Below are 24,799 nucleotides of genomic sequence, written 5' to 3' on the forward strand. Positions count from 1 at the left end.
ACATTGGCCCTAGGGATGGTGTACTCCCCCGGGGGAGTACACTATCCCTAGGGACAGTGTACGCCCCCCTTAGGGTGGGTACACTATTCCTAGGGATAGTGTACTCCCCTACCTCGAGAGGGGGGGAGTACATTGACCCTAGGGATAGTGTACCCCCGGGAGTACACTATCCCTAGGGTCAATGTACTCCCCCCCTCTCGAGGTAGGGGAGTACACTACCCCTAGGGATGGTGTACTCTCCCTAAGGGGAGAGTACTCTGTCCCTAGGGATGGTGTACTCCTGGGAGTCAATGGTCACGAGAGTATAATCCCTGGGTGAGGCGCCCATGGGCGATCCATGGGCGGTCCATGGGAAATTGAAAGCGGATATCTATGGACAGTCCATGGACGGCCCATGGAGGGTCCACACTGGCTGCATATTGCTCTGGCAAAGTCCTCCCACTATTAAGCAGTCTTTCCAAGTCAGAATAACATGGTAGGCTCTACATGAACTTTTCGCGCTTCACTCAATTCTAAATTCAGATTTTGTTTCGGACTAACGGTTCAAAAGTTAAAAGGACTTTGTGAAAATTACTTGGAGACTTAGATGCACGAGGAAGTCATTGTCAATTGGCCGTCCATGGACCGTCTGAGGATGACCATTGGTTGTCCATTTGTAATGGGTGACCCATGGGCCAACCATGGATTGTCCATGGCCTGTCCACGGATCGACCATGGTCACCCCTTCACGACCATAGGCACCAATGGATTCACCATGGGTGTCTAAGGTTGCAGTATGGACGGACCATTGGTCGCCCATGGGCGCCTCACCCAGGGATGCCCCGCCCAGACCTGCAGTGCCGCCATCGCCATGCCCTTCGCTTTGAACCTGGCCCCGCTGAGGCAGAAAGGGCCGCCGGGGAGTTCTCTGTAGTCTCAAGTACCTCGCTTTCGCCGCTCTGTCTCTCACGCACTCCCACGGCACGCCACTGGGGAGATAGAGAGAGAGAGCGACACATTCGGATCCAGACTACTCGTCTGTGTCCTGCTTCTTTTTGCGCCGTCGATTGTGCGAACGCGGCGCGTGGCCTCTCCCGCCGGCAGACTCGCCGTCTCTCTCGCACTCATGCGGCGTGCGGACGTCCGGTACGGGTGCGAGAGAGACAGAGAGCCCCTGTTCGCGCCACTGGAACGGCCTCGCGCTTTGAATATTGGAGCCCCAATGGCCGCCGCGTTCTTGTCGCCGGAGATAAGGCGGAGGCCTAATGGGTTAACGTGTCTGTCTCTCTCGCACTCACGTGGCACCCCATGTGGGAGGGAGAGAGGGGGGGGGGCGGAGGCCCCTTGGACCGTCGCCAGGGACGTCCGTCCGCCGTTTCTTGCCTCCGGAGGTATGAACTGCCGCACTGCAAGTGCTACTTCCGGGGAGAAAGAGAAACCGAGAAAATGAGTCGCTTAGCTTCGAGTGTCTCAAGGAGACTTGCAGCGGAAGAGAAGCAAGCGACGGAAATCCAAGTCCTACGGGAAACCGAAGCACGTGTGGATAAGTCGGAGGACCGAAGCCTGATGTGTCGCGTCTCACAGTCTTGATTTCACCCGAGCAACCTCCGTGCTGTTGATTTCGAAGCTCTTTGCGGAGAACGGAGAATGCAGATGGACAGGTTGGCGTGGTGCGATCGTCGAGTGGGGCACCACACTGTCTTCCTCGGCCCCATCGCACACGGAGACAATGCGGCGTCTGCGCGAGCTACCCCAAGAAGCCGCTCGCTTGTGCCTTATTCAATGTTTCCACTCAGTGTCCGGTCCTTCGCGGCCAGACCACGGATTACGGATTGACGCCGCTTGAATATTGAGGCCCCGCCTACAGTGGTACGGCCGGCCCGCGGCCCACGGCCCCTGCGAACGGACGCATAGACTAGCCCGTCGAACACGTGTGCTCTGCGGGCAGGCCCAGCCATTACCATTACCATTAAGGGCTAGACCACACGTATGCCTGAACATTGGTACTGACTCTCGCTGTCGGTCGGCAGGTCGGCCCGAGCCCACGGTGACGTGGTTCGCCAACGGGCGCCTGATGGACGGCGTGGTGGACGCCAGCACGCCCAAGGTGATCGTGAACCGCCTGGACGTGCACCGCGTGTCGCGCACGCACCTCAACACCACGTACCGCTGCCAGGCCTCCAACACCAGGCTCATCGACCCGCGCCACCAGGACGTGCGCCTCGACCTCAAGCGTGAGTGCCTCCTTCCGGGAACGCCTTCCGGGCTTTCCTGGCAGCAAAATTGAGACTTTCCTGGTTGTTTACAGTGAAGCCGCTGTCCGTGCGCCTGTACCCGCGGCCGGCGCACATCCCCGCCGACGAGGAGGTGCGCTTCGAGTGCGTGACGGTGGGCAGCCGGCCGCAGGCCGTGGTCACGTGGTGGAAGACGCGCCACGCCGGCCGCGACGAGCAGCACTTCGGCGCGCCGCACGTAAGTTTGCCTCTCTGTCGCTCTCACGGTGGCCGGGAGGGGGGCGAGGGAGACGGAACGAGACTACAGGTGGCGCGCGAGTGCGTCATCAGCAACGATTCGACGCGCGGCTCGGAAGTGGCGAGGCTGGCTCGCTGGGCCGGCTGGCCATCGCCTGCTGCAGCGTCAGCAAACGCACTCCGCGGAACTTGCCCCCAAAGTTGGAGCCACCCCTCCCTTCTTGGCAGAGGCCCGCCCCGCCCGGCCCGACACGCCCCGCCACGCTCCGACACGCGCCCCTGGCTGGCCCCTGCTGCCCCCGGGCCCCAGGCCCCGGCCGGGGTCGCACTCAGCCACTTCTGCAGGGCAGCAGGTCCGGACCCCGAGGGTGTCGTTTTCTTTGAAGTTGAACTGGAAAATGTATCAGGAGCAGACGGGCCCTGCGCCGCCCCGCGCCGCCCCGCCACGCCACCGGCCCCGGGTCATGACTGGGATTGAATCCAGGACTCGTGTAAGGAGCGCCCCCTCCCTCTCCGTCGCGCTGCGGAATAATTGGTCCGCCCGCAAATGGCTCCAATTTACACAAATTCTCAACCCCCTTGGTGTATTTGCTCAGTTAATAGTAATTTTCCGTTCCGGCCTCACCTTGATGAGGTGTGCTCTCGGCTAATTGTATCGCAGTGTGCCAGGCCGTGTTTGATCGGCCCGCCGTGGGCACGGTTCGCAGTGACGCGTAGCGCGTAGCAGTCACCGAAAAAAAGGAAGAACTTCTTGAAAAAGTTCATCAAGACTCAGAGGCAGAAAATAAATTGGCAGCAAGGGCAATCAGGGACAGCAGACGCGACGCGACGCGGCGCGACAAACATCTCAATGACTGCCGCGCAGAGACGTCATCACTGCCGGGAATCAAATTGCCACGCGATGCCTCAACCGAGACGGGACAGCCACGCCAGCCCACGCGGAGGGCCAGACACAACGGGACCGCGAGTGAGAGGCGAGGCGCGAAGGCGTTCCAGGTTCCCTCGTCCCCAACGCGCCAGACCAACGATTCACCCCTGTTCCTTCCTGAGCAATTTATTTTTAGCGGTGTGCTTGCCTCGTTGACCTTGCCCTGCCGGTTAGAGACGCCGCGCGCGACATTTTTGCTAGTGCTTCTTTGGCTCCCCTCCATGTCCGCTGCGCGGCGGGGCGCCGCGGCGGCCCCGTGCTCCTCAACTTTGCCGCGGAGTCCCTTGAGTGCCGTACGAGCGACAATGTGTGCCTGTGTGTGCGCTCCTCTGTGCGTGTTAGTGTGTGCGTGTGTACATGTGTGCCTGTGTGTGAGCGGCAGCGTGTGCGAGTGCCGAGTGTGAATATACCGTGGTGGATAACGAAGTAGAAATGTAGGGCAGCACTATGAGTCGAGATGCAGGACTAAGTGAGCTGCGAACTGGGACCCTGGAACTCGGGCGCGGAGATAGTGGCGCAGCCTCGGCGCAGTGGAGGAAGACTGATGATGCTGGTTGAACATGTTTTTGATATCGTGGGTCTGTCGGTGTGTCGGCCTGTCGGCCTGCCGCGCCGCGCCGAGTCTACGTTCGGTCCTTCAGTCCGGCCCGCGTGTCCAACAAAAGCCCCTCGCCTTATCCGGCCAGGGAACCGATTCCGAGTGCTGTGTCGCTCCCACACCGTAAGGCGTGCGTAGGTGGTGGTGGTGGTGGTGGTGCGAGAGAGACAGAGTGGGGCCGAGGGGGCTCCGGCGCCCCAGGCCCCGCTGGGGGTACCGAATCAGTGCTCAGGTACGTCGTTGGGGCACTGCTTGGCCGGAAGCACGGCGCTGCACAGCGCGGCCCCGCGCGCGCCGGCCGCCCCTCCATCGTCTTTCCGCATTCTCGCCCCGACATATTTTTCCGCCAGCTGTCTCCCCCCCCCCCACTCCGCCCCGCCCCGCCGCCGTGTTGACCTGCCGGCCGGCCCGGCGTTTGCTTCAAGATTGGCCTCACGTAGAGCGTTGTTGTAAACTCGGGCCTCATTGGGTGCGGGGCTGCCGGGGGCCGCCGGGGGCTGCTGGGGCCGTGGGGGCATTCAGGGCCTGCTTCGCCACCGCCAGCACCAGCCAGCAGTGGCGCTGGGGTCAGCGGACGAGTGGCCCCGGGCGCCTGGCCGTGCCACTCGTCGGCCGTGCGCAGCCGAGTCCGAGCCACAACAGGGGCAGCTTGGGGTCGAGCGTGTGGGGGCGCCCGGCCCCACTCCCCCCGCCACGTCGTGGTGGACACGATCATCTTCGCCGGCTTCGAGGGTCCATTTGTCAAAATGGAGAGAGAGGCACGTCAGCGCCTACACGGCGAATGCTCAACGCGTGTTTCGTTTTCCATTCGACGGAGTGCTAGATGGAGTCCCTTTGTGTGTTGATCCACGCCGCACAGTGGTCCGGAGGCCGGTTCAGGCGGGCAGAACACTGCTCTCGTGATTTATTTGCTGCTCTATTTTCAAAGCACTTAGTTTCATATCAACCGACTGCCCCTGCTTTAGGCCGACCCACCGTGCTCTTAAGTCCGTTGAACACGATAAGGTCCCCAGATTCCGCCCAAGTGTTCGGCCTGCCGGCCCGTCGAGCGGTGCGACATCTTTTCCCCGGCGAGTGGCACGCCACTGCAAGCCGCGCCGCCGTCGGCCCCATTCAAGCGTGACCTTCTTCTTTTCCAGGTTGACACCCGCGACAACGAGACCATGGCCTGGTCCGTGCTGACGTTCCGGCCCAAGGCCGCGGACAACAACGCCACGGTGCGGTGCCACGCGGACAACCCCCACTTGGACAACGTGGGGCTGGAGGACAGCTTCACCCTCAACGTCGTGCGTGAGTACAGTGATGGATCGTCTTTCAAAAGAGGCGGCTGCTCGCTGCGGCCTGCCTCTCTCTCTCTCTCTCTCTCTCTCTCTCTCTCTCTCTCTCTCTCTCTCTCTCTCTCTCTCTCTCCCTCCCTTCACTGCTTCCCGCAAGGGTGCGACAGAGACGTGGCGACGACAGCGCGGTTCGGAAGCAAGCCGCTAGCCGTCGTTCGCGCGCACGCGCCTCGAATAAAAGCACCTCGCGCAGAATGACGCAGACGGCACTGTAAATTCGGCGAGAAACTTTAGTCCGCACTTTACACCGCGGCTTTTCTCAGCAGGCGTTTGAGAGTGTAAAGTACAGTGTCTCCTCCCCAAAGGCAACTGCTGGCACACAATTTGAAGAGTGATTGCGTCTTTCTTTGTGCGTTGCTAATTCGGTCGTGCAGGTCGTCTGCCCTTCCAGGCCCTTCCAGGCCCTCCCAGGCCCTTCCAGGCCGGGCCCTCGGCCGCGAAGTGAGCCTGCCGGCGCTCCGAAGGGATAAGAGGGAATTAGACTCGAGTGTATATCCGCGCCCTCCCTAGTCCCGTGGCGCCCTTGGGCGAGCCCTTTCGCTCTGCCTTTCCCTTTTTCCGACCGTCCTCGCGCCGTCCCCACGCGGTCTCCACGCGTCCCCCGGCCGTGCCCCGGCCGTCTCGGAATGGTGTCCTTCCGCAAATCCTCCGCCCTGCGGCCCTGCGGTGCCAGGGAGAGGCCAGTCCGGTCATCGCCGCGCGGCGTGGTGCGGCCTGGTCGTTCCGAACGCCCTGTCTCTCTCGCACTCTCCGCCGGGCGCCGTGAGTGCGAGAGAGACGACGGCTGTGTTTGGAATCGTCCCGTCGCGCCGGTCCCCGGGCGTGCCGTGATCGCCCTCCGAGGACCCCGTTGGCGGCGCTGCGTTCATCACGTTTGCTGAGCTCTGCCCGGCAGTGTGGCGGCGCCCGGCCTCGGCCACGGCCAGGCCGCGGCCAGGCGCTCGCGCGGAAAAAGTGTTTATATGTGGGCTAGTTTTAAAAGCAACATCCAGCCACGCCCACGTCCGCACATACGCCCCAGGCGTCTTTCTTTCACTTTTATTTCCGACTCTCCCGCGTGTCTGGAGCCGCTGCACACAACATCACTGTTTCGCCTTGCTTTTCCGGTGGAGGCGGGCAATATTACGGTGCTGTACGCCACGCTCGCACCTAGGGGATACCTCAGTGCCCGGGGCTGGGGCAACCGGCTGAACAAAATCCCCACCAAAAGCACCAAAACCTCTAAAAAGATCGAAAAAAATTTTAAAAAAATATTACCGTACCCGCAGCTTCTGCCAGGTCGCAGAGAGAGCCACCTCAAAAAATTCGATCGCAAACACAGAGGAGCAGGCTGGGAGCCTCGTCGAGCCCCTGCGATGGAGAGGGTAGGCCATCCCGCCACACACGCGCGAGCGGCGGCACAGCCTAGGCGGCCGAGTGCAGGCGCTGTCCAAAGAGACGTCGCTCTGTCTTTGTTGCACTCGTGGGGCATCGCATCGGTGTGCGAGAGAGACAGAGCGACTCTTCGGAATCGCTCGGCAGCAGAGAGTTTGTTCCGGCGGAACAACGCAAGTCCGGAAAAAGCGGGTGGTGGCCAGACTGCCGGACTCGGACACGGATCCATACGTTTAACGCCGCCAGCCCCGCCGGCACCGCCAGCTTTCGCTGCCAAACTTTTTCTCCCCGCAAGCGTCGTCTGGCCTCGTTGGCCTGCTTGCAGGCACGTGACCCCGCCCCGCCACGCCCCACCCCACCCCGCCCCACCACGCCCCGCCCCACCCCGCCCCGCCGCGCCACGCCCTGCACAACAAGTGGCGGCAAAACTTTGATTGAGGCCGGCCCTGACGCGTTTTCATGTGCGCCCCCTCCCCTCGCCCCCTCCCCTCGCCCCCTCCCCATCCCCCCCTCCCCCCTCCTCCGCGCTGCACCGCCCAGATTAATGTGGGTCGCTAATGACATACGGGCTCTCTGTTTCGATTAAAACTATGACCGAGTTTTAAACTTGTCTGTAAAGGTCCTTTCCGAATCTTTTCCCGTTTCCATTTTTACGTCACATTTTTTTCATAATTTTGTTTTTCTTTTACGCCGCTTTGATGGCAGCCGTGGTGTGGCGCGGCGCGCAGACCACTCTCGCGTCAAAACGGAGGCACTCCTCCTTTTTAGCATTTCCGCGTCTTTAAGGGTAGTTCCGGACCTTTTCCCGTCCTACGTCTTACGACTTCCCCCGAGCGCTATTTTCGATTCCATGCGCGCACACACACACATGCCAAACACACACACACACACACATACATGCGGAAAGGCTCTCTCACACCCGCGGCAGTTTTCACTCCCAGGAACACCATGTCCCCCCCCCCCGCGCGTTCGAAATAGGTCTGCCAGATGTGAGAATTTATGGACATCCCCGTAAACTATGGTCGGCTAAGGTGGGGCCGGGCCGAGGCGGCCCGAGGTAGATTTGTGGGTATGAACGGTGAGGGCGTCTGAATGGAACAAGAAGTGTCTCGACGCCGATCCGGTCGGCTGGCGTGGGGGTGGTCAGGTCACCGAGAGGGAGAGAGAGACAGGGACGGGGGCAGGGATGTGGAGCGAGAGAGACGGAAATTCGAACAGAAATGGCGCGGCGTGGCGGGAAATGGGTCGGATCGCCACGCCACTGTACTCGTCCTTTGCGTGGTGTGCTGCTGGTGCTGCTGGCTGCGCCATGCGGGCCGCCCGCCCGCCCGGCCAATCTGCGGGCCGCCTCCGCACAGCCCTCGCTCTGTCTCACTCGCACTCGCACCGCTTCCCGTGCGAGAGAGACGGCGTGGCGGCGCGTCAAAGGGAGGCTGCATTGTGACGGCGCTGCTGGCTACTCCACGCTAATGGCCAGCCAGTTCGTCCAGTGGAGTCGCGGCCGAGGAGCCCCGCTCGCGTCGCCTACACTGCTGGGCGGGTTTTCGCTTCGGGGCTCGAATCGGAGGCATCCAGCAAAGTTCACCCGAACACTTGTCTCACTCTTTGCCTGCTGGGCCTGGACGGGCTGCGCCGCTGCGCCTTCGGCCGTCGCCTCCAGGCTGGCAGTGACGTGCTGGACCTTGGCCAGGGCGCCGGCCCGCGACCCTACTCGCCCATTCAGAGGCCAGACGCCGGGCAGCGCCTCAATAGGTGGCGGCGCTATGAATAATTGAAGCCAATATGGATTAGGGCCCCGGGCTGCCTCGTCCCGAACGGCGCGTCCGTCCCTCTCGCGCCTGCGCCGGACGGCCCACCAGTGCGAGAGAGACAGAGCGACGCCGGGCGGCCGTATCCCTGGTAGGTTGTGTTTGCCTTGGGAGGCGCTGAGTGGTTCCGATGCGCTTGACCCCATAACGGGACGGGGCCCAGCAACCCCGGCCGGCCTCCTGGACCGGCCCTGGACCGGCCCTCAATCAGACCCAACAACTTGGCACCAGTATTAACATGATAAACAGGCAAGCGTGGGATGCATCCGCGTTGACGCAACCCCCACCCCCTCCCCCTCCTACTAACAGTGCCTCCCCCACTTGAACGAAAAATTCGCAACAAAAAGCCACTCTCTTCTTCCGTTTTCGTTGCCGAGTGTCTGCAAAAGGCGCCGTGCCGTGAGGCCCTCATTACCACTTTTGATTCGTAATGCATTCGCGTCTGCCTTGAGACAAGGCATCATTTACAGCCTCATTAGCTGCGCCTCGGCGTTTGGATCTCGTTCCGATAAATATGCTAATTGTTGCTCATTTAAAGGAATCAGGCGGGGAGTGGCGGCCTAAAGCACCGCCGCTAATTTTTCCCCCCTCCCACCCCCTTTTCCTTGTTTTTTTGTTGTTGTTTCTTTATCTGGATGACAGGCTCGGGCTGGCCAGGGCAGACAGGCAGAATAATCTGCCGGGGCCCTCGGGTTTGGGACCAGAAACGTCACAAAGTTGGTCAAAGAGTGACTGAATCTCCAAAAGTAGCCGTTTTCGCTGATTTTGGGCGGCCACTGCGTCCGATCTAGTTGCGGCCAACGGCCTACCTCGAAGCCATAGTATTCTTAAGACCCTACTCTTTCATGCCCTGTATCGGGACGACGTTGACCACAAGGATTTTGGCTTTGACCGCAACGATTTTCCGACCAAGTTGGCTAAAAAATAGTCGAATTTCGGGAGTTTGATGATTTTGCTGACTTTGGGCGGCCACTGTGTCCAATCTAGTCGCTGTAAAAGGCTTCCCTCGACGTCCTTGTATTCTTAAGACCCTACTCTTTCATGCCCTGTATCGGGACGACGTTGACCACAACGATTTTGGCTTTGACCGCAACGATTTTCCGACCAAGTTGGCTAAAAAAATAGTCGAATTTCGGGAATTTGCTGATTTTGCTGACTTTGGGCGGCCACTGTGTCCAATCGAGTCGCTGTAAAAGGCTTCCCTTGACGTCCTAGTATTCTTAAGGCCCTACTCTTTCATGCCCTGTATCGGGAAGACGTTGACCACAACGATTTTGGCTTTGACCGCAACGATTTTCCGACCAAGTTGGTCAAAAAGTTGTCAAATCTCGGAAATTTGCTGATTTTGCTGACTTTGGGTGGCCACTGTGTCCAATCTAGTTGCCGTAAAAGGCTTCCCTCGACGCCCCAGTATTCTTAAGACCCTTCTCTTTCATGCCCTGTATCGGGAAGGCTATTGACCGCAACTAGTTTGGGAGCGGTAGCCTCACAAAGTTGGTCATGAAGGGTAAAAACATGATGATGATCGGGGGCCTTTTGCGGTCTTATCCGTTGGGGCCTTTTGGGGGCCAGTCCGAGCCTGCTGGATGAGCGCGAGAAGGCAAAGGAGGCCGAACAAAGGGAGGACGGGCGTGCCTACACCACCTTAGGCCTGAACGCAAACTCCGTGAGCTGGTTACGATGTTGCGACAAATGACCCTCCCCAGCAGCCCAAGCCCGCCAGGCAAGGCCACCAGGCAAGCCCGCCAGGCCCCATGATAGATGAGGATGTAATAGGCGCAACGAGCTATAGGTTCGCTCTCTTGCGCTTTTTTTCCCTACCCCTTCCGCTTTCGGCTTTTGTTTTCCTCGGTTGCTTGTTTGTCCTCCTCAGTCCCCGATCCTGCATTGTAAGGCAGAGGTAAATAAGAGCAAACGTGGGACAGTCGTCGTACTTTTGTGAGTGCAAGAACAATGCACACGGAGAGGCGCGATGCTCCTTTGAAAGCGCGCCTTGCTCGCCGCTCGTCTCGCAGAAAGACGGGGATCCCCGTAGCGCCCCGTAGCGCCCTAAACCGGTTTGACTTTGTGCCTCGGTAGAGACAATGCCCATTATTTCAGGGATTGCCTGCCAGCGTAACAACGTTACGGGAAAATCATTTTTCGCTTTTTGCGAACCTACCATTTTTGGTCCGCTTCGCAAACACCTACGGTCGGGAGCGCTGTTCCGTTACGTCTTAAACGAGGAACTCATCAGGGCAGCATAAACTTTCATAACACGTTCTTTCTGAGACGCCCAACAAATTTCGGGATGAAGAAGTGATCAGTCTTTCTGTCGCCGTCTCCCAACGCGTGGCTCTCTCTCTCTCTGTTGCAGATCCCCCCGTGGTGGAGCTCCACCTCGGCGACACGCTGAACCCCAGCAACATCAAGGAGGGCGATGACGTCTACTTCGAGTGCAGCATCCACTCCAACCCGCCCAAGCACCGCATCACGTGGTTCCACAATGTGAGTAGCAGCATCTTTTCTCCTGCTTCCATTTCGTCGAGTGTTCTTTTGTCTGTTTCCGGTTCCGCTAAAGGTATTCAGTCTCCGAGTTAACGAGCGACAAATCGATCGTTGTGACTGCGGAGTGCGAGAGAGACCGGCAAAGCGAGCAAGTCGTCGCGAGACTGCAAATAATCACTCACGCAGCGGGCTGTTTCTGCACAGTGCCTCTGTCTCTCGCTCTCGTCGGGCGGCCCCAGGGGTGCGAGAGAGACAGAGCGACCGGTCGGGCTGCTGCCTCACTGCAGCGCGCCGGCATTTGTCTCGGCTGCCATTCGTGACACATTGCACTCGATGTGATTCTCCTTGACTGGACCAATGAATTGTGAATGACGCGCGGGAATCGCTTCGCCCGCCTTTTGGAGCAGTTCGCAGGGAATGCTACACCTTCCTCCGCCAATCGCCGGCCGGGAAAGGAAAACCCGATTCTCGTTGTTGGCAGAAATATCTGTGTGACATCCCGTGCAATGTACCCCAACGTGGCTCTTCACACTAAACGTTGCAAAGATTCCGAAGAACTTAATATTGAGCACCATGCAACAAAACGCCGTGGACGATCACGCAAGCTACGCGATGTATCTCGCTCGCCAATGGGCAACCTTCGTGCATTTCCCCCCATGTAGCAGTGCACGCGGTCGGGTCAGTGGGACTGCAAATAAAAGACGCGGTGGAAACCGATTGGCGCATGCGAGGCCAGTGGTCCTGATTCCGAATCCGTCTCTCTCGCACCCCGACCCCATGAGTGCGAGAGGGACGGAGCGACGGGTTCGGAAAGAACCTGCCACGCGGACCGGGCGGCCGGACGGGTGGCACGGTCGCCGCCATCAATAACCTGGTGCAGGCGGGCAAGGCCCCGCCGCTCTGCCGCCGCTCTGCCGCTGCTCTGCCCACAGACGCGGGCCAATAAAAAGTGGTTGTCAAAGAGCGCGCTCGCGAGGGTACTCGCTACGCTACGCCGTGTGTTTATGTTCGGGAGCACGCCGCGAGTCGGACTCACCTGTCATGTCCTCGAATGCGGTTCGAATCACGCACACGTTGGCACTTTCAGATTCCTCGTTCGAAAGGCTGGCCGTTGGTGCCGGGGCGGCTTTGGGAAAGCTAGTGGTAAGCCTTCCTCGTGTAGCGCGGCCCACTGCTCACTCCGCGAGTGGCGGCCGGCAGTGCCGTTCGGCAGTGCGGCGAGGTTTCCATCCCTGGTGCCGTGGCGGACAAGCCGCCTCGGCTTTTTCCTGTTTCGAACCAAGGACACAATGGAACACGAACGCTGCCAGGGCTGCCAGGGCTGCCAGCAGTGCTGCCACCGCGCGCGCCGCCACGTCGGCATCGACCCGGCCCAGACGGATGGCCCGGCCAGATGGACAGGCGGATAGGTGTCGGCACCGAGAGAGCCTCCCAGATGCTGATTGGATAACGTAATCCTTGCCTTGCCTTTGTTTCCAAGCAGGCTGCTCAGCCCTCGAGCCTGAAGCGCCGCAGGCGAGGACGCCAGCCAGGCTTCAATCCGAAGAGCGACCCCGGCCCGGCTCGGCCCTGGCTAGGCCCTGGTCAGCCCGGCCAGCGCTCCCACCCCTTGTCACCCCGGGACCGCAGGCACGGCCAAGGCAGGCTGACGAGGAAAGCGGGGAGGAGAAATAGCAAGCATTACCATCCCCACCCCCTTGCGTACCTCTATTGCACCGCAGAGACCGGCTGCTTGACGTACGAGAGCCCCCTCCCCCACCACTCCGCCAACCGCCTCAAGCTGTTCGCTCGCAACCTACGACACGAGTTCTTGGACCAGGTCGCAGCCAGGGATAGTACTAACGTTTGGCCGCATCATGTTTGCTACTAACTCAAGGATATAACGGCGCAAAGCAAACGCTTCCACGTTCATGAACAACTAAGAGGCAACCAAAACCCCTCAAAATTCATAGATTTCTGTGAAAGTTTGCGGAAATTATCGAAGCTGTGACGAAAATTGGCTAAAATTCATCAAAGTTCCCTCGAAGTTCACCTCTCGGAGCAGTGTAGAGGACCAACCAGTGCAGCGCCATTATTTGGGCGCGACACTGCCATATTCGTCCTTATTCTTCCCTAATCCGGCCGCTGCGACATGTCGACCCCCGGCACTGTTTTTGCAGTGGCGTGGTGCGAGTTCTCCCGCGGGCGATATAAGCAGCGGTATTGAAACCGTGGCACCGGCACCGCATGGGCACGGCCCGGGCACCGCCCCCCTCGAGAGCCGTCCCCGCCGCCGCCCCCACCGCCCCCGCCGCCCCCGCTGTTATTGCTTGTTTACGTGGACTCATTCTGCGGGACACATGCTATACTCGGAGCGAACCGACGCGCTGCTCTGCGAGGTCGCCGGCTCTAAATTGCTCGTTTTGTGCGTCGTTGTACTCTATACTTTTCTTTCCCCGTCACAGTTATACATGAGCGCTGGCGTGGCATCAGAGTCGTTTGAAGAGAAAGTTGTGCAGGGGCACACTATAATGTGATTCCACTTTCCCCCTCGCACGAAGTTTGAAATAGATGATACGTTAAAACAGAAAGCGTGGAACTCGACACCACGCCTGCAGGGCCGGACTGGCTAAGTCAGGGCCCCGGTCGCAGTGTGACGTCAAGGGCCCCCTTTTCCGATATGCGTACATTGTTTTAAATTTACTAGCCAGGGGAGGGTAAGCCGTGTTTGGTGACTTTGGGCGGCCACTGTGTCCAATCTAGTTGACGTAAAAGGCCTCCCTCGACGCCCTAGAATTCTTATGACCCTACTCTTTCATGCCCTGTATCGGGAAGACGTTGACCACAACGATTTTGCCTTTGACCGCAACGATTTTGGGACCAAAGTTGGTCAAAAAGTGGTCGAGTCTCGGAAATTTGCTGATTTGCTGACTTTGGGCGGCCACTGTGTCCAATCTAGTTGACGTAAAAGGCCTCCCTCGACGTTCTAGTATTCTTAAGACCCCACTCTTTCATGCCCTGTATCGTGAAGACGTTGACCACAACAATTTTGCCTTTGACCGCAACGATTTTGGGACCAAAGTTGGTCAAAAAGTGGTCGAGTCTCGGAAATTTGCTGATTTTGCTGACTTTGGGCGGCCACTGTGTCCAATCTAGTTGACGTAAAAGGCCTCCCTCGACGTTCTAGTATTCTTAAGACCCCACTCTTTCATGCCCTGTATCGGGAAGACGTTGACCACAACGATTTTGCCTTTGACCGCAACGATTTTGGGACCAAAGTTGGTCAAAAAGTGGTCGAGTCTCGGAAATTTGCTGATTTGCTGACTTTGGGCGGCCACTGTGTCCAATCTAGTTGACGTAAAAGGCCTCCCTCGACGTTCTAGTATTCTTAAGACCCCACTCTTTCATGCCCTGTATCGTGAAGACGTTGACCACAACAATTTTGCCTTTGACCGCAACGATTTTGGGACCAAAGTTGGTCAAAAAGTGGTCGAGTCTCGGAAATTTGCTGATTTTGCTGACTTTGGGCGGCCACTGTGTCCAATCTAGTTGACGTAAAAGGCCTCCCTCGACGTTCTAGTATTCTTAAGACCCCACTCTTTCATGCCCTGTATCGGGAAGACGTTGACCACAACGATTTTGCCTTTGACCGCAACGATTTTGGGACCAAAGTTGGCCAAAAAATGCGCTTGATTTGCCGAAATCATGCGTAAAATCGGCAGAAATTTCGTGGAATACCAACAAAATCTCGCGGAATCCGGCATAATTTTGACGCAAAATTCTGCGAAATCTTGAGAAATTTTCAAATGGGTACCCCTTTGATTTAAGTACGTAAATAGTTAAAGACCGCGACTTTGCCGCGGCCAAGAAGGCCCCGCGGTGGAAAGGCCCCGTGGCCCGCGGCCGAAAGGCCCCGCGCTTCGCGCGAGGCCCCGGGCGCGATCGCGCCCCCGCGGCCCGGGCCAGTCCGGGCCTGCACGCCTGGTTGTCGAAAGCGAACCGAATTTCTTCCGGCTGAAGAGCTAGAGGACTCGAAACGCCGAACGCCGTTTCCAAGCGACCGATGAAGTATTCGCCGCTTTTGGCTGCCGGAATTCCCATTGTCACGAGGCCTGGCTCGGCCCCCAGCTCCGTCATTAGTGTGGGGGGGTGCCGAACTATGCGACGGATGAAAACAACGGCAGGGAAGGCGGTGCGACCGGGTGATGGCGGTGATGCAATTCCCATACCGAGCCGCGGAAAAAGGGGGAAGAAACACAGTGAATATCGCCGTGGTTCATTATTTCGGTGCCGTCGGAAGGGGAGGGGGTAGCGAGCGCCTATAGAGGATGAGTTATTTCGCGCTGTGGGTTCATTCCCGCTGCGGAGGGAGGGGTCCTCCGGGTGCCCGTCGGGGGTGACGCCCCTTCCCCCCCCCCCCGCAGATTCAAAAGTATTTCCAAATTTCCGAACGAGGCGGCCGGTGAGCAAACATTTTTTTTTCTCGCGGCCAATTCGATTGATGGCAGCCAAGCCGTGGTGGGCCACACCGAGACGTGTTTGCCGTGGCGGTGTTGATCGAGACGGCCGAGATCAGATCAATTAGTATTCCCCGCGAACAAACAAGGGGCAACGCGACGCGGCCGCGCGGAACGGCCGATCTCCCGGAACGTGCTCATTCGTTTTAATCATGTTTTGGTAACACTCATCAGTCAGCGCATTTACGTTGTCCTGACTGGTTATGATTCGACCGCATTCACCACTGGAAAATGATCTCACCTGGTCGGGCCTTTGAAAGGTTTTTGTGGCGGCGGGAGTCCAAACGGTGCGGGACGGGTAGACTGGGACTCCTTGACGCGCGGTGCCGCGGGAAATAGAACAAGAATAATGAAGCCGTAAAACGACTGCATAAAATAGCAGACTCACAAGCCAGGCGTGGCTCGGCACGGCGCGGCGCTGGCCCGCTGGGCACGGCTCTTTAAAACTGACCTCTCTGTATACGTGCCGGACGGTGGTGCCTCCACTGCCCGCCCCGTGCGTGTGCGTACGTGTGTGTGTGTGGGGGGGGGTCTTGGTTCTTTTTGCATGCTTGTGTGTGGTTCCGTTCCAATGTGTCTTCCTCGAGGTCTTCCTGCTGTAGGTTCCAATGCCTGTGGTTAAGTTGTAACGTGTCTCCGTAGCAAATATGTGGTCAAAAGGAATGTATCAGGTGTCATCATTGCGAAGAATTATCTTTATTTGTTATACACAACTCATGCCAATAGGTAATATGGTTTGGCGTATGTCTATGTGGGTTATGCAAGCATCACGATCATGCATGGTTTTGTGTGTGTGTGGGAGGGTGTATGTGGTTGTGTCGGAGTGCTTTGTGTGTGTGCGGGTCAGAATGCGCTTCGGCGGCAACCCTCTGCAGTTTGCTGCGGTTTCAACTTTGCGGACGGTACAAGCCGCGCGCTGGACGTGTGAGTGTATGTGTGTGAGCATGTGTGCGTGCGCGCGTGCACACTGGACGGGGCTCTTGAATCGGTAATTCGTGTGCTGCACACCTTTGTTGTTTGTGTTGTTGATGTTGGGTCAGGCCCGGACGAGGCACATCTTGTTAGCGAGGGACTTGTGCGCGGGCCGGCCAGATAATCCCTCGAGTCTTGCGGGCCGGGCGAGTCTGGAGCCAGCAGCCAGCAGCGCCAAGTGGATGAGAGAACAAAAGTCGCTCTCAAAACTGGACAGGGAGAGCCGCTGGTGACGGGATGAGCCAAAGAGGCTTTGGGGCCATCCGTAAAAAAGTGACGAAATGTCGCGCTGAAACGGCGTGCCCAGCTGAGGCATACAGGCTCGTTCCAAGCTGTGCTACTCTCGCTTTGTCGCACTCGTGGCGCGTTCCGTAGCGGTGCGAGAGCGACAGGGCGACGAAAGCGCTTCTTTTGGAGTGACGAGGCAGAGCTGTAGCCACGCCGGGGTCGACTGCCTGCCCCCCTCTGCGTCCGTCCGCGGCCTCCACACGCTCAGCGCACCGGCTGAAGAGCTGAGCACGCCGCTACTCCACGCTCGAGGGACCCTCAATGCCAACCTTGCGGGGCAACTCCTCGCAAGGGGTATTGACGGGGCCATTTCCTTTGATGCGGCCTGGCCGCTCCACAAACGGGCCAAAAGGCCTGCTGTTTGGGTGGGATGTACACCTCTGTACACGTTTTCAGCTCCACAGTCCTTAACCAAGCCACGAAATCAAACACACGGCGTAACCAATTTAACCAAGTCTGAGCCATCATGAGTTTGATTCACGCCCTAAGTGCGTTGAGTCTCGTAAGTGTCTTCGGATGTGTCACCTGACGCCTGACCCAGTGGCACTCCCTGCCAGTCATGTTCCCCGCGGGTCGGTGCTCGCCACGCCCCCGGTGGCCCCGCAGCACCGCGCCAAGCCCCACCAGGCCACCTGGGCGGACACAATGACACCCACAAAGCACGACGTCTTAGCCGGGGCTTGGCTCGCCTCGGCCTGCTTCGGCCCGCAGGGGATAATGGTGAAAAAAACGGTCGCATGATACGAGAAATATGGGCCCTCGGGGGCGCATTGCCTTCCGCTATGGGCTTTGCTTCCCCCTCCCCCTCCCCTCTCACTCGCTCCCCCTCCCACATCCTCTCTTTTTACAGCAGCCGCTAAAGCGCGCGCAGAGGTTGATGTGTGGGTGTCGGCGAATGTGAATTTCAGCACGCTTTAGTGGATCGAAACGCTTTTAGGGAGGGTTGGAGCCAAGCAGAGCGGGCAGAGCGGCATCGCCTGCTAATTACAGCCCATCCGCCTCGCTGCCCCCTTTCCCCTTCGTTTTGCTTCGAGTCCCCTCGAGGACTTTTAACCCTTCTTCGACGTGGCAGTGCACATCAAACCTTCTCCTTACTTTTATAGCCCCCCCCCCCTTTCCTACTTCTCCGGGCGGGCTTCTTCTTGCTTCCGGTAGCTTTCTGGATATTGCTCGATCGTAAATCGGAATAGCTCCTTTTCCTCGGCGCTGGAAATCCGTTATTTACACGGTGCGGCCCGATACGTATCTGTTGGCGCGATGCGCTTCCTGGACAAGCGGGGCATCATCGTCGCCGAGTCGCTGGCCGGGCGACCTCGCACTGTTAAAGTGTGGCGTCCCGGAGACACTGCAAAGTCCGAAACGCTGCGGGAGGGGTTTGCTGCCCGGCAGACAGTGCCCGCGGTCTCCCAAAGTAAAAACGTGACTGAAAGGCCCGTGCGGGGAGGAACCGCCTGGGTAAGTCCGAAACGCGGTCGCCGTTGCGTGGCTCCTGTAGAAAACATGACTTTTTCAGTCGTTTGTTTTCGAGTCCCAGATGCTGGAGTGATGTCCGCGGGCTGAGGAAGGGGTGGCAAGGGAAAATATGGCCGTTGACTTAAGTGGAGTGCAATGGAGACCGCCACAGTCATTTCCAGTAGTGCTCCGTCGCGAGGACATCGGCGGCCCCGTCGGTCGTCCGGGACGCCGGGCTGACACCGACACCTGTAGCCTCGCCGGCTGGGCCCTGGTGGCCGCCGAGGGTGAATGGCCAAAATGGGGAGGGGGAGGGTGCTTGACAAATTAACAAAGGTGTGGCGGGACGGCCCGGTCAGTAACGAACGACGCTCGGGGGATCCCCTCGCGAGGGGCTCGGCAAGGCTGGATGGGGAGCAGGGGAGAGATTGGATGGAAAGAATGCTCATCAGAGGGAGATGAAGTGTTTGCATGGCAAAGCACTCCGCTGCCAATTCGCCAAAAAATTGCCAAAACTACACCGGGCTCCTTGCGATTAAAGCGAAAGAGAAATGAGAAACCACCGCGTGTGGGTGCGACATTATTTCATTACTGTCAGAGAATAAAATGGCATTAACGTCGGATAGATACGTGATATTTTTCTGGCTGAAGTTTTTGTCGCACCGGGCTGTCCAATTAATATCGACTAACTCGCATTTGGGTGGGCGTGTGCTGGTGTGAGTGTGCTGTGTCGCGTAGTCTCTTCGTGTTTGTGTGTATGTGCTTGTAGTGTGAGCTCGCATGTCTGTGTTTGTCTGTGTGTGTATGCGCCCAAGGGCGCATGAATGTACGAGTTAGAGCCAGTATGAGTCTGTATAAGCCCCTTCTGTATTTTGTGTGCGTGTGTGTATACGTGTGTGTAGGGGTGCTATGATAGGTAGGGTTCCGCTGGTCCCGATCGCTCCTGACGATCTGTGGCCCAGTGACACAGTGGACGCCTGTGGTCTCTCGGGGACGCCCCAGCCACAGATGCGGGCTGGGGGTGGTACTGGAGGGGCGGAGAAAGGAAGGGGAGGCGAGCCAGGACGGCGGCAGGCGGCGTGGCGCCGACCCGCAACTGCGGCAGGCCACCCGGACGATACGCGGCTGTTCGCCTCCTTGGGCACGCTGCCGCCACGCTGCCGCGCTACCGCCCTGAAGGCCACGGTCCAGGACCCACGCGCCGTTTGCCTACCCACCCGGCGCACCAACGCTCTTTGATTGGCGTGTATTGGCAATGGCGTGACCGTGGCGTCAACCGTGGGCTTTGATGACGAGGGTGATGGCAGCACGGGGCGCTGCTGGTGCTGGCAGCCTCGGGGACATCCGTCAGCGACGAGGACCCGCGAGGGCCCCGGCCTCCACGAGCACCTCATGTCTTCGCTGATCGACTACCCTTCCTCATTCCAGGCCCGGCCGGGCCGGCTCCTGGGTCCGCGACGCCGCGCGACGCTCACATCCTCACCCTCCTTCCTGTGCCTCAATCTCTTGCTCATTTTTTGGCAAGATGATTTATATCCGCTGCCCTTTCATGTCCCATCCGGCGCGCCTTCCGGTGGTTTATAGTGTTTTTTCCCTTCTTCTTCTTCTTCTTCTTCTTCTTCTTCTTCTTCTTCTTCTTCTTCTTCTTCTTCTTCTTCTTCTTCTTCTTCTTCTTCTTCTTCTTCTTGATGATCTGTGTCATGTTGATAGGGTGCAAGTTGGATATTGTTGTTTCTAATTTTGGCTTTTTTTTCACATTCCCTCAGCTGCGCACTTTGCTTGGCCGCAGCTCCGCTATTTACTGCAGTCTTCCTAACGAGGCTTTTCTTTCCACTGGGGATGTTGCGCAATGCGAGGAATATGATGCAATCGTGCTCGCAATACTAACGAAACCCTTGAGCTGGAAAAATGTCAACGACACAAGCCTGAACAACATCCCATCACGATGTCGAGTTGCAAGTGCGGGGCGTGCCGCATGTGCTAGTCATTGCCGGACCGCAAGCAACGGTGCTTTTTCCTAAGTGGAGCGTCCTCCTTAGCTATACACAGTGACTCGAAATAACTCCCGTCACCACAGCGGGAGGCGCGTCGCCAAAGTCATGGCCGCCTGTTTTAATCAAGGGGAGTGCGTCGCTGACGAATGTGCAGAGCTGTCCATGTCCAATCCTGTGATCGCTGGGCCTCCGGATCTCTGGATCGCACCTGAGGGGTTGCAAGGGCGGGCCGCTTTTTTATCCGCCACTGGCCTGCTGGCGAAGAGTCGGGCCATATTGAAGTGGATGGAATGCCACTACAGGCGTCCCTGGCGTCCCCAGTCGGTCGGGCCGGCGCCGGTCGAGGGAACTCATCGGTAACGGGTCTGCCTGCGGTGTGGGCTGCGGTGGCGGCGCTGGTGTGCGCAGCGCAGCCTGGCGTGGCCTGGCCTGGCGCAGCCCCTTCCCAGCACACTCTAATTACAGGACGGCCAAAAGGGGGGCGGCGGGGCTTTGAACCCGCGTACCCCGGAAACCGATGCTGATATCTCTCTTTTTCTCCGGTCGGTCCCCCGCGGCCCGACTGGCCAGGTCCGACCCGAGCCGCCCGCAAAAGGCCAAACGAAATAAATTGGTGTGAGGGGCTGACCGTGGCATCGGGAGTAATTATGCGCAGGGATTCATAGGGAATTAAATGAGACGCGTGGCAAAGTTTTTTCAACAACGTTGACCCCGTGGAGGTGGATTTCATCGTGAATGGGGCTGCACGTGCTCTCACTGAAATGAGGCCTAAGCACTTGCCAAAAAATATGCTCTTTACAGTAATTACAAGCTAAAAATAAAAAAAAGCCGATGCTTTGCCACGGAAAGGACAACCCCTCCGTTCGTCCAAAGCACAGTGATATCCATGGTTGCAACCTTTCGGGAGGTGGCCAATGCATATTGGGGGCCTCATCTCATCTGCCGCTCATCTCCCATCTTTCCTAATTTCGTAAATAGCAGAGCGATTTGGTTTACTCGGTAGACATTAAATGTGACAGGATGCTCGCGCTCCGCTCTACAACATGTCAATAACTGTTGGCTCGTCTGCCTTTCTGGGGATAAAAGAAGGGAATGGCGGCCTAAACGACACTTTCTTATCAGCGGCTCGGTGCGATAGCGCCGTTCTTGGGACGAACTGTAGTCTTGTTTGTTTGATCAGACCCGCCCATAGTCCGAGACGGTGGATCGCAGGCCCTGCCTCGCTATCGCACGGCACTTTTGAAAACAGCCAGGAGATGGGGTGCGAGGGGAGACGAGAAAGGATATGGAGAGGAGCATCCCTGAGCCCACGACGGTAGACGCGCCTGCGAGACGCGTGCGAGACGCGTGCGAGAGGATGGGTAGTGACGATCGGCTGTGGATTGCTTCTCGTCTTTCCTTTCTCTTTTCCAACCCTCTCGCCTTCTATACACGCACCAAAACATCCCTCCCTCGGATGCGCGCACCTGACCGGTTTCATTAAACGCTCCCTCCGATAAGCGGATTGGTCCAGGCATAAGCGTTTGTTGATAGTAGGTACCGACCAGATGCTGCCTGCCGACTGATTTTGCCCCAATGGCTGTCGCTGCTCTGTTTTTCTCATACCAGTATTAGCGAAAAAGAGACAACGCGTCAAAACCACTTAAGTTCGGAATCGGCCAACAAATGAAGAAGAAGCCCTCAAACCCTCCTAGTCTGCTGCGCCTCCCAGCCCTTTCCTACCCTTTAGTCACTCGCCCCCTGCTCCTCCTCCCCCAATTCTTCGTCTTCCTCACCTCCCTTCCCCTTACCATCTCCGCCACTAGAGCTTGCAATCGAAAGGAATGCTCCAGGGGCCGTGTCGCTGCAATCTCGTGTAAGAGTGCAATGAGCGAAGCCAGCGGAGCGTGGCCCCGTAAATTGCCCAAGCGAACGAGTATAAAATGAAAACTGATGCCAGGCCGAGCTAATTGCAAGTGGTGGCCCCATTATGAAAGGCATCGCTTGCCGGAGGAAGAAAAGGGGAAGAGCGGACCGACCCACGCGGAAAGGTATTGTTTCCTGCCTGATGATGAAATATTCCAGCTGCAGTCAAAATACAAACGCCGAACATCGACTTCACTTCTATTCACGAATTCTGTGAAATTTCAAAAGGGCTTAAACTTCAAGCAGCCTCAACACTACGTGCAAACATTACATCAGTAAATTTTGGCGATCAAACAAATTTTTGAGGTCGCTGGCTGCCATTAGCGGCAATTTGGACTCCTAAAAGTGAGGCACAATCTCCCGGTCCATGCGCAGGGCTTCGACCTGGCGGGCTACGTAGTGCCTGCTGGAATCTATTACGCAGTAGGACTTGGGCGTGGCACGTCGTGATAAAGGGCTCGTTATTAAAATTTTAATGAGCCGCTTCCGGGCCGTGGGCATGCCGTGGGCATGCAGGCCGTGCCGTGCAGGCGTGCCCATGCAGTGCCACACCGCACGCACGCAACTTGGACCCGGAGCAGCTCATCGCAGGAGAGGAATAGTTGGTCCATCACTTCGGCTCAAACTGTCGTTGCTTCGGGGGCCGTTCGCCGAATTTGGCGGCGGGCTCCAAGGGATGGCTCAGGAAAATGCTCGCTCGCCAACTTCCCCCGGGTGCCGCCGCGCCCCGCCTCAGTCACGACGCTGTTGTTGTGGGTTTGCCGTGCCTATCAGAGCGCCCGGGGGGACCGCCACGACCCAAGTCAGCTCGTATTCCCGCCAGCCGGGCAGACTGTGGCGACCGGCGCGCTTGCCTATCAAGCAGGGGATTACCGTCACCTGCGCCGAGGAGGAATCAAAAGGGCAAGTGCGCTGGAAAAATATAGGAACCTCCTTCCGGAAAACATTCTGTTGCAATGTGTTTGAATAAAAACGAAAATTTTTTTAAAAAAGTTACTCTTGAAAATCCTGAACTGCTGTAAAAAGATAGCAAGGTCGTCCTTTCAAATGTAGAGAAAATTATCCCAATATACCTCTCAGAGTGAAACTATCACAGGGCCTGTGACGGCAAAGGCCCACCACCCGTTTGCCGATCCAGCCAGGGGGTCACTGTCACCTGCAGCCTACCTGACAGGACTTCCGCTTTCATTCCACGTGTGTTATTTGTGCGGCGGGTAAGCCGTGGGCAGGGCGCTGCAGCAGGGCGGTGCCAGGCAGCCCCCGCTGCCCCATGGAAGAGGTATGAAGATAAGCCTCGCAGAACACAGCTGCTGATACTGTGATGGATGGGGGCTCAGGCCATGACACGGATTGCGAGCTTAGGCGGGCGTGGCCGGGCGGAGCTGCGCCTGGCTGCGCCTGGCTGGGCCGGGCTGCCTGGGCCCCGCGGGGGACGCCGCCCCGGACGCGCACGCGTGCCAAACATACAGGGTGGGGCCGCTCGGCGGCAGCAGCACTGCGCGCCAAATTCGGCCTCCAGAGATGCGGCGCCGTTCAAACAGGGCGTGCGTGTTTTCCGGCGGGAGGGCTCATGCGAGGAATAACGGGTTTTGCGAGTGGGTTTTGTTCTCAGTAAAAATGAATAACCCGGTAAGAGGCCGTTTGCGACTACCTGCTGCTGGAATCAAGTAGATAAGTGTCTGGAGCAAAATTGTTCTGGACCATCCGTGCTGTGCTTACTCAAAAACGAACAGTTCACGGAGGTTTCCTGTTTCGCATGTGCAGCCCGTAGGCGCTGAGTATCGTATAGAGGTATTGAATGGCCCCTCTTCGCCGTCTACAAGCTTTCTCCATAAGACCTCTTGTGTCCCAGAGTTTGTGACGTGTTTTCCTCCTTGAATACGTGAGGTAAATGCATCTGGCTCAAGTCCACGGCATGATAAAAGGTACTCCGGAAGCCGGGTTTTCCTCGGCTTGAAGGGGAGGGAGCACCCCCGCAGAGAGCTCGTTTGAAGAGCCATCAAATCGAGGGTGGCTGCGTGCACCCCGCGTGCCCCGGGCTGACGGGTCACCCACCGGACTCATTCTGGGACTCTCTCTCACTCATGTGGTCCCAGTAAGGGTGCGAGAGGGACCGAGGCCTGGCACTCGCCTCGGAGTCGGCCTGCTGCCCTCTGAGGGCCCCGTGCGGATGAGCGCGTCATGCGAGTGACTCGCCGACTCTGGGGATCGGACTTCCCACTCGTGTGTGCGTCCATGTGCTGGTGGGCGTGGGCGTGTATTTGTGTCAGCAGGCCCTCTCATTCATCGGAGACGGACTGTGTCCCATTCTTAGGAAGCCCCGCCCCCGTACAGTAGGTCAGGTACCCGTAATCAGGATCAACTGGAAACACAGGACAGTGCCCGCCGTCTAGAAAGGATCGGCCGGGAGTTTAACAAAGCCATAAATTTGACGTGCGACTCTCTCAAGTCGTCGTCGCTCGGCTGCGACCCATCAGCGATCATCTGCTGCCGTTTGCAGCGGCGCGTGAGTCGCTGGGCTGAGCGGCGTGCGGCTCTCATTTCAAGCTCGGCCGGCCTCATAAACGCAGCCGATGTCTCTTGCTCCGCGGCCCGCGCCTCGCGCCCCGCGTCGCCTCCCGTCGCCCACGGACGTCTCAAGATAGTTGCCAGACGTGGAGGGAGATGCCGCAACTTGCAGTGTCACCGCCGCGGCGTCGGCCCTAGTTTC

General features: G+C 58.2%; 1 protein-coding gene across 1 annotated transcript in view; it reads left to right on the top strand.

Moving 5' to 3' along the window:
- LOC117643950 (hemicentin-2-like) overlaps positions 1-24,799 on the top strand; it is a 105,774-nt gene that overhangs the window by 42,882 nt on the left and 38,093 nt on the right. The window contains exons 4-7 of the mRNA XM_034383137.1: positions 2,010-2,213; positions 2,288-2,451; positions 5,116-5,266; positions 10,852-10,982. Coding sequence (XP_034239028.1) covers positions 2,010-2,213; positions 2,288-2,451; positions 5,116-5,266; positions 10,852-10,982 — 650 coding nt within the window. The remainder of the gene's footprint in view (positions 1-2,009; positions 2,214-2,287; positions 2,452-5,115; positions 5,267-10,851; positions 10,983-24,799) is intronic.

Source organism: Thrips palmi, unplaced genomic scaffold (genome assembly GCF_012932325.1).
Source record: "Thrips palmi isolate BJ-2018 unplaced genomic scaffold, TpBJ-2018v1 HiC_scaffold_17, whole genome shotgun sequence".
Classification (NCBI taxonomy): domain Eukaryota; kingdom Metazoa; phylum Arthropoda; class Insecta; order Thysanoptera; family Thripidae; genus Thrips; species Thrips palmi.